Source organism: Acanthaster planci, linkage group LG02 (genome assembly GCF_054643075.1).
Source record: "Acanthaster planci isolate LZ-2023a linkage group LG02, COTS_SCS, whole genome shotgun sequence".
In the NCBI taxonomy this organism is placed as follows: domain Eukaryota; kingdom Metazoa; phylum Echinodermata; class Asteroidea; order Valvatida; family Acanthasteridae; genus Acanthaster; species Acanthaster planci.
Genome location: NC_141778.1, coordinates 14,608,620 through 14,624,677, shown reverse-complemented (window position 1 = coordinate 14,624,677; position 16,058 = coordinate 14,608,620). Strand labels below are relative to the sequence as shown.

At 42.5% G+C, this 16,058-nt stretch overlaps 1 protein-coding gene across 1 annotated transcript; it reads right to left on the bottom strand.

The window, feature by feature from the left end:
• Nucleotides 1–391: 391 nt before the first annotated feature.
• Nucleotides 392–2,141, bottom strand: LOC147799932 (neuropeptides B/W receptor type 2-like). The gene has a single exon (XM_087148631.1). It carries the CDS (start codon nucleotides 2,139–2,141, stop codon nucleotides 1,104–1,106), a length of 1,038 nt encoding a protein of 345 aa, XP_087004757.1. The 3' UTR covers nucleotides 392–1,103.
• Nucleotides 2,142–16,058: the final 13,917 nt, after the last annotated feature.

The window sequence follows — 16,058 nt, the reverse complement described above, 5'->3', positions numbered from 1 at the left end:
GGGTTGGATTTCATGTCAATAGAGAAAAAAGGAACTTGATATTCAAAGCTTATATAATAATCTTCTAATAACTGAGTCAGTGATGAGTGATCCCTTAAAATCATTTACAACGCATGATCCTTATTGAGACTTTGGGTTATATAGAAACTTATATTTATACTATCAGCGTTTGAATTGAAGACTGTCAGACTATGCACTTTGACATTAATATTATTTTTCTGCATGATCGTATAGAATTCACTTTCCTTCTTTTTTATGGTCATTAAGTATTCAAACTATTGGAACCATCTTTGTCGAAAGCAGTCAACCTTAGCCTAAAACCAAATAAACAGCCCCATCTACAGGATGTGAAAGGTGTTGTATTAGACACCGTTTTTCAGTAGGCCTACCGGTAGTTTAAATCGCCACCTTCTCAACCATGAGGCTTTACAAATTTCTAAAACTGTTTTTGCTCAGTCTTAATGTTTGTGCAGGATCATCCTAAATCCCTCAGACAGAACTATATTTCACTAAACCCATTCAGAACTGGTATAATCCAGCAGTTTGTGTGACCTTGTTCAATTCGAAGGCTTCGGACATTATGAGATGCGTGCCATGAATTGAGGCTGTATACTATCGGTATTGATTGAAGTCTGTGTAGTGTATAAATTATTCGTACACAACACCGGTATTGTTAAACTTTGGAAAATGTACAGAACCAATTTAAGTGAATCTTTTTTACCCAAATAAGTTAATTACACGTAATAATAGGAAATACCGGGAAATGTTTCAGCGGAGATAACCTTGCGTGCCGAAGTCCCATACTTGATGACATTTTTAAACTTCACTACATGCACAATGTACATAGGCCTATTCCACAAATGTACGTTTGCCACAATATGAAAGTGCTTTAGACGACTGCGTAATTTGATGAAATTAAATGGCAAAATTCCGAGTACTTTCTAGTAAAGTTATGTATGCGTCTTTCAAATTGAGCTATCGAACTGTCGAAGTTTATCAACGCTCTTCAAGAAGAATTTGTCAAAACATTTCCAGCAGCAAGTCTAATGGTCGCATTTAACCAAATAGCGTTGTGTTCGCGACCACATTTATTGTTCGACCACTTAATTTTTGGCATCACCTCTGCAATGTCCTAAACACTGTGAACAGGTCTTCAAGAAAGCCTTCCTGTATCGAGGATGGACTGTGTAAAAGATCAAAGGGTTGACCGCCGAGTTAAGGTAGTTTAAAGCCCGAAACGAGAAGGCAATGTCCAAAACCGTTGTGGAACGAACCGGGTAGAACGCGACGACAAACGACAAACACTCGAAGGGTAAGACAAGGAAGAACCATACCCAATAGTTGATCACCAGCATGTGCGCTACCCGGTTGCGTGCTCTGGTCGGCACTTGGAAAGGTCGATCGGAGGGTGTAATTCGCGTCCGAAGAGCTTTCATAATGCGGACGTAGAGGACGGCGTTCCCGGCCATTCCAACGAAGAAAGGAATAGTCTGAACGGCATTGCTAGCATCTTCAATCCACTCGAAAAAGCTTCTGCAGCTTCTCACAACGATTGGAAGGTCATGGTACTCAGCTGAGCTTGGCCAAACGATACAGCTTTGTTTTAGCACACAATGAGAAGGAATACGGAGGCAAGCGGCCAAGAAGGCGACACCCCAACAGGCGCAAGTCAGTTTGATTGTGAGGGCGCGGACCGTCATCGCGCGATGCTTTATTGGCTTACAGATGGCAAAATACATCTCGAGCGTCACCAAGGTCATGAAAAATAGAGAGGCAAAGTGAGACACAGCTTTGACAAAAGGAAGTAATATGCAGCCGGGTACCTGGCCTTCCGCACTCTTGTCATTGATAATAGGTGACGAGATGTACCTCCAGATCCGTTCTCCAATGGAGACGATCAGGTTTACAATATCGGTGAGCGCAAGCTGAAGTAGAAGGTAGTTGATGACGGTGCGCATATGTCTGACTCGGTGAACAACTAGCAGGAATGAGAGGTTACTGGTTAAGCCAAAGATGAGAATACTGGGCATGATCACGACCACCATCACAGCCATGAAATCGGTGTACAGATTTGCATCTGCTGTTTCTGTTTGTGTGAAGTTTTCAACGTTTGTTACGTCGCACGTGAAATTCGGATCCATGTTAGTTCCTTAGTGGTTTCTGTTGGAATGCCAACCGGCTGTAAGCTGTTCTTCACAGCTGGCGTGGAAAAACGCAAACCTTGATACGTTTCTTAGCAACAAGAAGTTGACTAGTCTTTGCGGAAGCTACATACGCATGCTTCTCCTTGACTACAAAGGTAAAGACACTTTATACCTCTTGACTTCTTTCGAAGGAAAAACGTTGCCAGTGTGCGTCAGGAGACTTAAAGTTCTCCACCCGTGATTGATATATTGTCAACCTGGATGTCGATTCCCGTTTCTGAACGAGCAATCCACTCAGTTTTCACCACCGAAATGGATTAAACAGGTTGATGAATACGGCATATTTGTTCTTTTTTTTAAAAATTAAACAGCCTTTACTTCATAAGACTGCAAGTTTAGAGGATGATCGGAATAAAAGATGCTGGTCGCCCTTTGAACCATTTCGTGAATATAGAGTTTTTGCTTGCTTATCTTTGCGACACGTTGTGGTTATTTAGGTGTATCGTCCTGGCTTGAGCGTAAGTCTCCCGGGCAAATGTTGACTTGGAAACCTGTTAGAGATGTCCCACAACATGTGATACATCATAACTTCAACCTATATGGGTAAGTAGCCAGAGTAATACTGACAGCACTGGGCGGATACTGTGTATGAAACCTTTTCAAATCCTGGAAAATCTTCCACGGTGCCCTGTAAGATCGTAAAGGATCTAAGACGATTGAGGTTAGGGAGCGTCTCAAAAGTCGGAACGTTCCTGTTCCCATTGGAACGCTCGATTTGGGAACACGAGTTGTTCCCATCGGAAACACAGCCGATTCCAAATGGGAACAGCCAGTGTTCCTGTTGGGAACACGAATTGTTCCCATCGGAAACACAGCCGGTTCTAAACGGGAACAGCCAGTGTTCCTGTTGGGAACACGAGTTGTTCCCAGCTATTCTGTCGTGAACGCTTTGTTGTGACGTCGGCGTGTCTTCTGGGAACATTCGAAGTCAGTCATGTCAAGTTCTAATTGGGACGCAAAGCAAACTAAATATATATATCCTTGGAGAAGCACTCGACAATTGCATACACATCCCTATGCTAGAGCATTGTAAATTGAGCATACCGGAGAGTAATCGAAAGGGGGTTATTTTTGGTGTAATTTTTTTCGTATGTCCTACTATCATTTGAATTTGTGTAAATATTGTGTAAACGTGATTCGATAAATTATTTCCGTCTGGTACTGTTTGTGTTTTTAACCGTTTGCGTGTTAAACCCATGAGCATTGTGCTTTACAGTACCATTACGTAGTAACTTATTTAGTAGTAAACATTTGGGTTGTTCTCAATGGGAATATTCATATCATTCACAAATGTAAACGCGCGTTCCACATGCTACAGTGGCGTCCCCAATGCGTCATATGTGCTATTTACCATGGAACGGCAGTGTTCCACAGAGCAGATTTTTTATCAAGTGACGATTTCTCTAGTTTCCCAGAATGTGTAGGGTTTACTGAAGTGTGATACTTGCGTTGCTGAATACTGAAGCAGTATAAGGATCAGTGTAGCTTTTCTTTTTGGACGTAATCTGGAAAAATTCGAAGTATTCTGTCGATGAATAATTGTCAATTCTGGGAACAAGGAAGCTTGCCTTGATAATAATTCCCTTAGCATCAAATACTCCAGCCTATTGTATCGTGTGTAGTACTTCGGTACCTACAGTTTGGTTCAATTTGAAAATTTATTTTTGGAAATGTTTGCAGATAATATCCCAAGATTTACTGAATCTTAATTAATACAGTATCAGGAAAAAGTCTCGCTTCCGACATAAACAAGGAATGGGAACGGGAAAACAAAATGTGTGTGCTCAGCACTCGTTGACAGCGTTCCGAAAAGGAACACACGCGTCCCCTGATATTAATGTTCCCCAAAATGGAACGTTCCATTCGGGAACAGCGTGTGTTCCAAACTAGAAAAAGGCTTGTTCCAAGTGGGAACAGCTGTTGTTCCCATCGGGAACATCCCATGTTCCCAAAAGGAACGTTCCAGGCGTTCCGACTTTTGAGACGCTCCCTTAATGGCGCGAAAGTCTTTTCTGTTGGGCGTTTCACGAGCGCCGAAATGTCAACTGTTCCAACAATTTCAAGTGTAAATACTTCAAATGTTTTGGGCCTCGCATTTAACAGTGGGATCATTCTGCAGCGTGAAAAAAGATTTTCCTGTACCTTGCTAGTTTCAATTTACTAATGAAGCCGACAACGGAGTCACGGATCCGATATTCAAGGAAACCCCTGCTGATGACAACATAAGCTGTCGCAGAACTGAGCTTTTGGATTTCAGTTGCATTAAGCTGTCGCAGAACTGAGCTTTTGGATTTCAGTTGCATTACCGCCCCAAAAGAACGCAGCATTGCTGTCTACACGAGACCATGGTTCCGGTTCGGTATGACGCACGCTGCGGTTTCGTTGTGTGGAGTGGAAACTAAGAGACTTGTTTCGAAGGTTTTTCTCGCCAATTTGCCTCCAAGAACTTGAAAGAAGAGATTATGGAGAATGTCACCCCCTAGTGGCACTTCGTTTTGGAGGAAGCCTGAGAGCAACAGGTCGTTTTATAGAACTACCACGAAGGAAGCGCTCCGTCGAAGGAGCTTGAGTGTCCTTTAAGACCTCACTCCCCGCTGAAACAGCTAGATATATGCGGCAAAGTGTATTGGGGAGTCAGGGTGGTGCAGTCGCGGGTAGTACTTTTGTCGCCTTCCATCTCTGTAACCTCGGTTCAAATCCAGCCCAGGTTGTTATATGTAGTGGATTTTCGACGCTTCGCTGGTATGCCATTCTGGGGTTTTCCTCCACACATGTTATAAACTGGAAATTTCTGTTTGCCTTTTTTAATCTATGACCTCCCATTACTTCAATTCTCCTCTTCAGTGTATAACACTATTCAATATCCCTCTTCTGGGGTCAGTGAGTCAAAATGTACACTTTAAAATGAAGTCCATGCTTTTCCTGGACGAGGGGGAGCTGCTGTTTAACTGAATTGTGAACCAAAAATGTACGGGGAGTTGAAAACATTTCTAAGAAAAGGTTGCTCGTTGACATTTTGCCATACTCTTGCACAAAAATGAATGACAGAAGAATAGGAAAATTTGTCACAGTTTTTTTTGGGAGGAGGGTCGTCAAAATTGAGATCACAGCGAGGTATTACGCCTGTAATTATACCCCATGTTGTGCTCACGAAAAATTAGGGAAATTTGACAAGTTAGAAAATAACACCGTGAGACGAACACGTTACCATGGTTTTTACACAACATGATATCAAATTAAAGTGCACTCTTCAAACATTCATATCTGCTGAACTCCATTATTAATGGTGATGAGCTTCCTCACTTGTTGCATATATCAAACACTGAAACCAGAGCCAAAACAGCTGAGTTTGTCCACAAAAACCTCAATTTTTTTTTAATTTTCAAAATTAATTTGCGTTTGTTACATACTTTGTGAGAAACCAACAGTAAGCAGGTTAGGTAAAACACATTAGTCTAGAATCGAACATCTGGAAAGTACACACATTTTTTTTATCTGAGACCTATCACATTATACAGTAATTATATGTACATGTAACCAGGTATCCGACTGAAACAACGTCGGTGTAGCGATAACTACTGCACTACACACAAATATCACCGGTGGGCCAGAGTAAAATGCACTGCCTGAATATACCTAAAGAAAAGCCTGTGTTACAGTGATAACTCTCATGGATCCTCCAACATTCTTAATTGGCTCATCAATTTATCATTTAACTCGTCTTCACTGACTGAACGTATGTCCTAACTCCTGAATCCTGTATCCAAAATCCTCCAAAAGTTTTTCACCCGATTAAGAAGGATTCGATCAGAGGTAAATTTTAAACTTGACACAATGTGCATTAATTACGCCCCATTGTCGACGCCTCTTCTTCATGTCTTTCAAGAGGTCTGTCCCTTTTTTTTTTCACCTCTTCAAATTAATACCCAAACGTTTTGCCCAGAAAGACTTTCCCGAAAGCTCGACGGTAACTTTCATTCACAGTGGTGTAGATAAACGAGTTGATGGCACAATTAGCGTAAACAAGCATCCTGAAGGCGTACATGACACGAGTGGGGACCCCCTCCTTGAAAATGACCATCGTCAGTGTATTCAACTCAAAAGGAGCAAGGCACAAGAAGAAAGTGGCCCCGGTTATGAGAAGCATCCGAGTTACTTGGTGCTGGCGTTGTTTTTTACCTGGCTTTCTCAAGGCCGCGTTTCGGGCATGAAGACGCATTCTGGCGATGATTTTCCAGTACAGTACAGAGTTGAAGAAGAATGCGAGGAAGAAGGGCAGCATCTCAGATGCGCTTCCTACGTATTGCCAAGCTTTATTTACAGGCATACAGAAACCGATTGTTGGTGGGTAGTCGGGATTAATCAGCGTGAAGTTGTGAGGCGCGGAGTAAACTGTCAGGATGACGGAGCTTGGGACACCGACAATCGCAGCCACTGCGGCTGCAACCCAGGCGAGAGCCGCTTGGCCGCAAGAAGCATTGGTCATCCTTTCCCGCATCTTGTAACTCTGCGGTCTGCAAACAGCCAAAAACCTCTGCCAGGACACAAGCGAGATGAGGTTCATGGAGGCCATCACACAGCAATCCTGAGTGAATTTGATGAATGCACACCCAACGGCTCCCATAAAGGCGTCATCTTTGAGGTATGGAGTAGACACATACCTGACAACTTTTTGCGATACAGAGACGACCAGGAAGGTAGTGTCTGCTACCGCCAGGTTAGCTAAGAAGCAGTTGATCGTGGTGTGCATGTGGGGGAGTTGGCCCATTACAAGCAGGAAAGCACCGTTGGAGGTGAGGCCAATTGCCAAAATCATCGGTTGCAAGACGACCGTGATGACCACTTCAAATGCATCGAAAACACCAAACAAATCAACTTCAGGCATCACGGGGAATTCACCGAAATCAGTATCGTTCGACATGGCTGTCTTGTTAAAAAGTTCTATGTAGGAGGACTGAGTATATTTTTTTACTCTCAGATAACAGTAGTGCGATAGAGCAACAGAGAGTTGCACCTGTTTGGAATAATCAGGTGCACCACCAACATCTGGTTCGGTGTAAACCTCACAATTTGTTTGCTCTTTGTTAGCACGAATAACAGCATGTAGCGTACGTGTACAGTGGGCTGTTCATTATTGCATTCACGTCGGAGTAACATTTCATCCGTCGCTGAGGCTACAACGACCTACTCGTGCACGTCCTTCTACCAGCATATATTAATTTGTGAGGCGAGATGTAATTTCCAGGGGGGAAAAATGAATTACCTCGTGAACAGGACATATTCATTATTGGCTTTTCTGTGAAATGGCGCACATCAAAGCATCCATGGATATGCAAACGGCCTGATGGAAAAGAGTGGATTTATTGACGCCATTAGGTGATAACGCCTGATTTATCTGCATATTAGGTGCTATTTACCATCGTGGCAGGTTAACAGTTTTGTGAATGGGTCAGAAATTTCCGGGGGTGCTTGGGTGCACACATTTTTTTCAAAAGGGGGGGAACGAAATCAAATTAATTAAATATCAAACACATGGCTTTGACGTGAAATGGTTATTTAACAGGGAATCGGTCATTGTTACTCTAATCATGACTAACGTGGCAGCTTCTCTTTGCATTTATTTAAAAAAGTCGTCATTTTGAGAGTTCTGTTCCATTGCGAGAATGCTCAGGGCAAAAAAGGGCCTCCATGAGGGCGGCAAACAAATCTAGGGATTTTATGATGTCATAATATGGCTCTTGTCCCCCAGAGATTCTTGACCTCGTGGCCTTATTAAATAGGGGTTTTATACCACAAGAACAGAAAAAAACGAGTTAACTAATTTAGCTGTAATTCTCAGCAAATGACCATGGCCATCTTACTGAAATCCATCGGGACTTTCGACTCCGGTTCAAATTGGAATGGTTCGAATTTATCATACAATCTAGTGTTGATCAACTTTGTCGATGGAACTGGCGTTTCACAATAGTGTGCCATGAAGAGTTCACAATGCGCGAAAAAACGTGCGTAGACTTGACTCAAGTCGGGATCTCTGTGACGTCTTCGTTTTTGCTTTGGATACAAATTGAGACCGCGCGCCGTTACCTACTTCGCGCCCTCTTGTGTCCACTTTAATATTACTATGATTTCAGTTCAGAAATCCCGACTTGATGAATCTGCCAACCGTTTGTTCACACCTACCAAAAGTGGTAGCAGCCAATTACATTACTGGACTTGTTTTTACGTCGTTCATACCTGCATTATAATGAACGAATCCACTCGTCTGACAACTTTGATTGGTGGAAATTCAGTATACATTATGCAAGATCAGGTTGTTCATATTCAATTATGAATAACTACATATTATCGGGGGGGGGTCTGATTGCCTTGTCCGTTAGGTCGGACTTACTGACTTGTGACATATGACACACATTTTACAATAAAGGCTATCAAATGAGGGCGCCTCATAAGGGTTATGCGAGTTGAGGAGCCGAGCGCGAAGACCGTGTAGTGCATACAGGCTGAAGGGATGGCTGACTGGGGAAGAGCAACGTAAGTCCGACTTGATTCAAGTCTAAAACGTGCATTGCCAGTCGACACGCCCGAACGTGTCAACCATTGATCTCCATTATAAGGACTTTATGGTGTCGACCAATTCAAACGCCCATTGCATACACCGTCGCCACCGCGTTGCAAACTCTTGGCGGCGCACTACTTGGAATCGTCCATATTCCAAGATGTCAACTGCAAAATGCAACGCCAACTGAAAAGTGCGACGCTGATGATATGCATGCACACATGGAACATCATACCAACCTCTTTTAATACGGGTGATTCTCAAAAGTTCGCCTCCAAGGGTTTGCAACGCGTTGACCAATCACGGTGCGCGAAATCTGTCTACCCTTTCCAAACGCACACTAGACAGACAGTGGGGTGTGTTCGCGTGGTTACTCATGTTAGCACGAGTAGGATGCGTGCGCATTACTTACAGATGCAGGAGTGTGCTTCCCCCTCTCGGAGAGTATACTCTCACACCCTTGGAGGCGCACTATTGTGAAGCGCCCGTATCCATAGTTAAATTCGAGCAAGCACAGCGCTCACACACGCGGGCGCGTTCACCCCGAAATTATGAAACAGTTGCAAAATGGCAGAGCCGTAGTGTGACGTCATCAAACAGACTTCTATTGCATACTCGCAGCGACTTTTGTTTTCATTTTGCCAGATATGAAAAGGACTTTAACTCGTGCTTTTGACGTCAGTAGCAATCTTTTTTTAGTTTTTACATAACAGATTGTTTTAAATATAACTAAATTTCATAAAAAGTGACATTTTGAATAACTAGTTTAATTGATCTTTGCACGATGCATAAAATGAATTTTTCCTAAGACACACTTTTTGTGCATTTTTTATACTTGTATTCAATGTGTGAACATTTTTTGAAATCCTGCGGCGTAAGTGATTTAGAAAGTGTTTTGTTTTTTACATTAATTGAAAATATCGTCCAAGCTTGTCCAGACATTTATGGCGCAGTTGCTGTGATGGAAATCGGGGAGGGTATTGTTTAGTTCACGTCTTTTCATGTTCAAGTTTTAAACCTCATTTTTTCCTTTTAAAACATTTCTGAAAAAAGTGCTGCTCACTGGCTTACTGCCATTTACAAATACGAGAATGGAAATCGATGACAGCAAAATCTTTAAAAATCCAGCAGTTTTTGTGTATGTGTGCTTAAATCAGTGCATAAAAACCATAAAGGCTTCAATATGCACATTAAAATAAAAAATACAAAAATGAGATCTATTGCAATTTCAATGGTTGTGGTAAAATAAATGTGTATCGTCATACTGTTTCATCCCTTTAAATGCGGCTTGAGTGTGGGTGGTATGTGTTTATTTCAAGATTTTCAATTGGACTCTTGCGGGAGGAGCCACCTTCTTTGTTATTCCACTGTGCAACGATTCGATCAGGGATGCTAGCTTTACTCAGTAATAAATATACCAAATTCACCTCTCCAAGATTTTCCTTCAGTTAGCCTTTTACTGCTTTGAAACAGAAAAGCCATTCAAACAAAACACAATTTAATTACAGTCTAACTTACACGAAGTCGTGAGTAGAAACGAGTTTTTGAGGTGAGGTGTTTTGTGCATTGATTTGGTTTTCACTAGGTTATACTCATATTCTGGCATTGGTTTGTAAAGTACCATTTTAAAAATTGTTGCCAGATCGTCCTTGGGAAAATAACCACAGACAAGCGTATCAAAATACACCCAATGGTTGCCTTAATTTTGGTCTTCAGGGACAAATACAAACAATGTAAATGCTTTTTATAGTGGGGCTATAAAGTGTCGACTAACATCATTGAGACTTATACAGACATTGACATGACACCTATACAGAAGGCATTTTGAGGCGAAGATTATTTGAGTACACTATTTTGATAAAAGCCTCTTCTCGAGTACTGTCGAGACATCAGAAAGGAAAAGACATAGTACCAAAGCGATTACTCCATCATGTGATCACCTCAGCAACAAGACAGGACAGGTGTCGACCGTGTGTGTTTGGTACACACTTTTAAAATAATTACTTCAGCATTTTTCTTCAGACTATACGTCCCTGCATGAGGCCTGTTATGATACACTTAAGGGTGTGATCTATTTTCCTTGTAAGCAGCACAAATCCACATCAACTCTAGTCGCCCCAGCTGAATTTGATCTCAGGAGTCGTATATTTATACAGTGGACACATTAACCAGGCAGTAATACCCGGGGACAATCTCTGGAGATTGATTATGTGCCGCACATTAACTTTATATGCCGAGTGTTTACATTGATGTCTCTGAAGACTGATTGTTAAGGATTCAATTTGACCGGTTCTCGCCTTGCATCCCTCTTTCGGAATAATCATAGTCCTTGCCGTTCGTGTGGAGTGGGTGTTGACATTTTGTTTCCTAGAAACCTTAGGAATTCTGACCATGCTCTGCAGTGGCAGAAAGAACGGTCACGCATCGTGGTATTCGGCTCTTCCTGTCGCTTTTTTTTTTCATTCCCGTCCGACCTCCTGATTACTTTTTAAGCCAAAATGGCATGCAGCTGTCAAACGATGGAAGTCTCAACGGATCAAATATACCAGTGGAATTGCTTAGGTTTATTCAAATATCCCTTTCGTTTATTTATCTGGGTTGTTGATGACTGAATAAACAAGCGTCTGTACGATAACAGTAGTCCTTTGACTATAGCAGTGAGGACATTGTGCCTAAAAGGAAGAGATTTAAGTGCATTCAAAATAGAACAAATGATCCGAAATGTAGTGTTTCTGTTGGCCTCTCAAATTTCACCCACTATTTCACAAAGTAGCTTAAATTCACTTAGATGTCGGTCATGCTATCTGCCAATCCCAGTGCTCTCTGCACAGGCTTCGCACGCCCTCCCCCCCCGCCCTTGGAGATCACTCGAGAGCGCTGCATCCGTCGGATGCTTGTTCTGCCAGACAGTCGAGTCGCGCATCTCCGCGGAATGCGGCAATGTTGAAAAATTCAGTTTGCAGAAATCCTCCCAGAGTTTTCAGTCATATACAGTCTCCTGAGTGCACGCGCAGTGGTCTTTCGTTTGAGACCCCTCTCAGTGTGCTTGTAGAGAACAGGTTTTTATTTCAGACAGTGATTTATCTGTGGCGTATATCAACACAATTTGCAATCTCTGTGGGTCTGTGCAGATCAGATGGCGTGTTGCGACGGTGTCGTGTGGGACACCGTGTGCGCCCTCAGCTTCGTGCGCGTAAGTGTGGCGATGATGTGGCGTTGATGATTTTTAAACGTCCTTTAAGGACCACCATATCAGACCCTACCGTTCTGTCTATGCTATCTGGGCCCCGTGAGAAATAGCGCCACCACCAAAATGAAATGCATTTTTCCAGACAGTGGCTTATTTGTTGCAAAGCCTCAGGAAAATCTCCCAAGCCAGTTCGTTTCATTTGACAGCTTACACAGCTTACAGCTTACAGAACATTCTGTTCTGATGTTTGAGCTATAAATTTTGTTCTTTTCGCGAGTTCTCATAATTCAAAACAGGACTTTTTTAAACAAAAACAGGAAACAGAACAAAATCTTTACCTACCAGTACTTCCTGAGTCCATGCTGCACCGGTATGAAACATTTAATTGAACGCGAGTGCTATTGGTACGTCTTCGCCATGTGTATTATGTTATGGATACTTGTAAAGACCTCTAATATCCTTCAATGGGCTTCCCCACATTGCTATCAACGAAAGTTCAGGTTTTAACTCGAGCACATGGTCCCTCGTCTGCTCTACATAACAGTCGCCACATTCTGGACCCATATCCTGAGCAAGCGTATCATGCATATTTTATCGTTTTCGTGGTGAGAGGGGTTATTATACAGATGGGTACATGCCAGAAGGCAGCATGCGGAGAACTAGTTAACTTGCCTCTTGGGGGCGCTCCAAAGGTTTCCAACGTTTGCGAATTATTTCCAACGGAATATCAGCAGGCTGGCAAAAGCTGGTCATATTTAGCGTGATTGCGTGGAGCTGATACCTTTACTCGCTTATATACTAGACATCCGGTTGCAAACGATGTCATAAAGCTGCCAGGTAACGGAAATTCGCAGAAAATGTCGAGCTTGCGAACAAAGTGGATGTTTTCGTCTTCGTTTACCTATAGCTATAAGGGTCCGTCCATATAGTACGAAGGAACGTATAGGAGGGAGTGGTAGTTGAAATTTGGTATAGTTTTCGGGGAAAGGGACCGACGACTCGAGGTATTGCATGCCTACCTTTGCGAAGCCGTTAAATTTGACTTTCGTAAATTGACATGAACCTCGCGGGAAAACATTAATTTTTTATGCTGCAATCGTTACAGCCCCCAACCTTTCCTTTTTTCACCGTAACCATTTGATCCTACCATCACCAGCGTCACCGATCTCGTAAGGGCAATATTTATTGAACGTGTATAAGGAGAGAGCATGCACACAAGTTTTCGCATTTTCTCACGGGGGGGGGACATGAGTGAGTCCCAAGCTAGATGTTTTGGTGGTTTGTGTGTTTGGTCTTGCGCAGTGTGGTCTGAGCGTGACGTTGTGACTGTACACGGTGAAGAGTACCCTCTTCTCACCCTGCTTTCGAAAAATTCACGAGAGCTGTACCTCCTGTTTTTAGTAAAATCAGTGTCAAATTGTCGTTATAATCAAAACAAATACATTGGAATGATTATGTAAGAATATAAACCAAAACAATATTGAGACTCCCCGCCCGGGTATGTGGGGGAGTTGCACGGTAAATGTTCAAAAATACCACAAGGCGAATTAGGATATGGACGCTCATTTCGTGGATATCCATCTGATGACCACTTTAGCCTAACCACTGCTACGATCAGCGAGTACTGTACGCTAGACAGAAACCCTATACAGCTGTGTACTACACTCGGGGATCCTCCAGGAGGTTTGTACAGTGATAGATCGGCGTGTATTTACATGCGTGACGATCAATGACAACCAAGCGAAGATTCGGCGCTCACTGCGCTTGTCCTCCAGCTAGCTAATGTTGACGTCTCGGCTCCACTAATGGAAACCTCGTTCATTGATTACTAACATGTTCACTGCTTTTGTGTATTACACTTCTTCCTTTTTATAGTTTTTGTTCAATGTTGGTTTACCGGAATGCTCGGCGTGTAACTTGGGAAAAAAAACCCTGAGTTGTAGGGACATTTTGTAGAACGTTGAGCAAATTGTCACATTCTATACCAAAGTAAGAAACTTCAAGTTTCATTATTAGCTATCGCTTATTTTTTGGTCAATTTTAAGAATAATCAAGTGATAGTAAAGGTGGCTTTTTAGTCTAATTCACGCACTCGAATCTTCGAATTCGTCCAGATGAATTTCCTGTGCTTTCCTGGAAAAGCAGATTTTTTCATTTACCATTCGGTTTCAAAGCTTGATTACCACATTTTGAACACCATGTCAAGAAAATTAATCATTACAACTTGCACTCATCCAAGCTGTCGATAAACGTGAATGACAGATGTCGCTATACAACCGGGGAGACTTATAAAACAATAAAGATGCATAACGAAATTGTACAGGGGTAACCGCACCAATGAGTAGCCTGCTTGCTTCCTTTGTATGTAATTGAATATAATTAAACCCAGTTACTTGGGTACGATTTCATTAGTCTTGATTGCAACAAGAGTTCTTGCTTGCTCTGCATGGAATTAGAATGATGAAACAAATTCTATAACCAAGTTGACCCACAAACTGACCTAAAATGTCGTCATAAATCAGAGGTCGCAAGTTTTGTTGTGTGTAAAATTCGAAAAAAAAAAGAATGTCTGTAATTGACCTATTTATTCCCAAGATAAAGCAGAGCGCTCGTTGCTCAGCGTGATAGATGTCGCGTGCTACGTACAACACGCCTCCACGGACCTGTACGCGCGGTCCGAGTCATGAAAGATCCTTTCGCTACTCGCTGGGCAAAATTCCAACGACAAGAAAAGTGGTGGAGTCCATCTGCGGCGGCGAATAAGAAACCAACGGTTGGAATGGCACTGGAGGTTCACGAAAATGCCGGTAAACAGATGCTGAGAGGGGAAGCTCTTAAGATTTGACCCCCACTTCCCCGTCGCCCCGATGTTGTTATTGCTGCCCGATCCAACCACTCCAACGTCAGGCAAAGTAGACTAGTTCCCGAGTTTAGCTTTAAAAGAAACGAGGGCCGCAGGTCACACTCTAATTGGCGTTGCTAAGGGAGAGTGAAAAGGGGGCGTCATTGATGGTAGCCACTACCAGCCTCACTTTGGTTTTACATTCAACGTGGATTCCCTGAGCGGTTGCAATCGGAACGATAAAACGCACAGCCAAAACTATTCCAAGGATCGTAACATTTTGTGCTGCGACTCAAATTTATATAAATAAGATGTGACTCTCATGCCAAGCGCTAAAGAATTTTGACTTGCATAATGGGCATTAGAAAAATGCCGTTACTTTCTTCCTATACTGTGTTCAAGTGTGAGGTTTAACACGCGGCACGCGATTTCATTCCATTATTCCACGCTGATGCTTGCTCATGCCTTGCTCAATATTTCGGACACGACACGCTGAGTAAAGACACCGGACTGCATCCCAGCCAACCTGTCGTCTACGGTACCTTTATATCAACATTACCATGAAAAACTAACCGTCAGTTTGGTGTTACAACGTACCCTTAGCAACAGTGACGGGAGTCACAGAGCACTGTTCAGATGTTACCAGCCCCGTTTGTGTTAACGGAATAAATTCAGTGCTTCAGCTCGGTGATTTTCGAATATGCATGTATACCAAAAAAGGATACCGTATAAATCAGACTGTTGCTTCTTGGCTTTGTACTTTTTGTACACGTATCCTACCTTTATTATCCAACACAACGCACTTGGAATAGTACTATGAAAGCACAGCAAACAAGAGAATGTTTGAATTTAAAGTGAATAACCTTTCAGCCCCAAAATTACTGCATGTAAACTGATGAGGTTTTTTCAATAAGCACATGATGATGTAAACGGAGGTCACAATATCCGCTCTGATAAAATTGGAATTCTCTATGCCATAGATGGAAAAAGACCTCGAGGGATTTTTCTTTTTTGAAACTGCCCTCATCTCCACGTTTTATGGACCCCCCTCTCCCTTGTGCAACAACACTAGCTCCCTGTCAGTTAAATCAGTAACCACATTTCTGTCCCAGTAGAATGTTTTCGGATATTAGTTTCGCCTATCTGAGCTCAACCCAAACAAATCGAAAGCTGCCGGAATAGGCGAGACAGGTATTAAAAACACGGTTCCGCCTGCAGCACGGTAAGAGATGGGGATTTGGGTAAATACGTCCAGGGACCTAAACA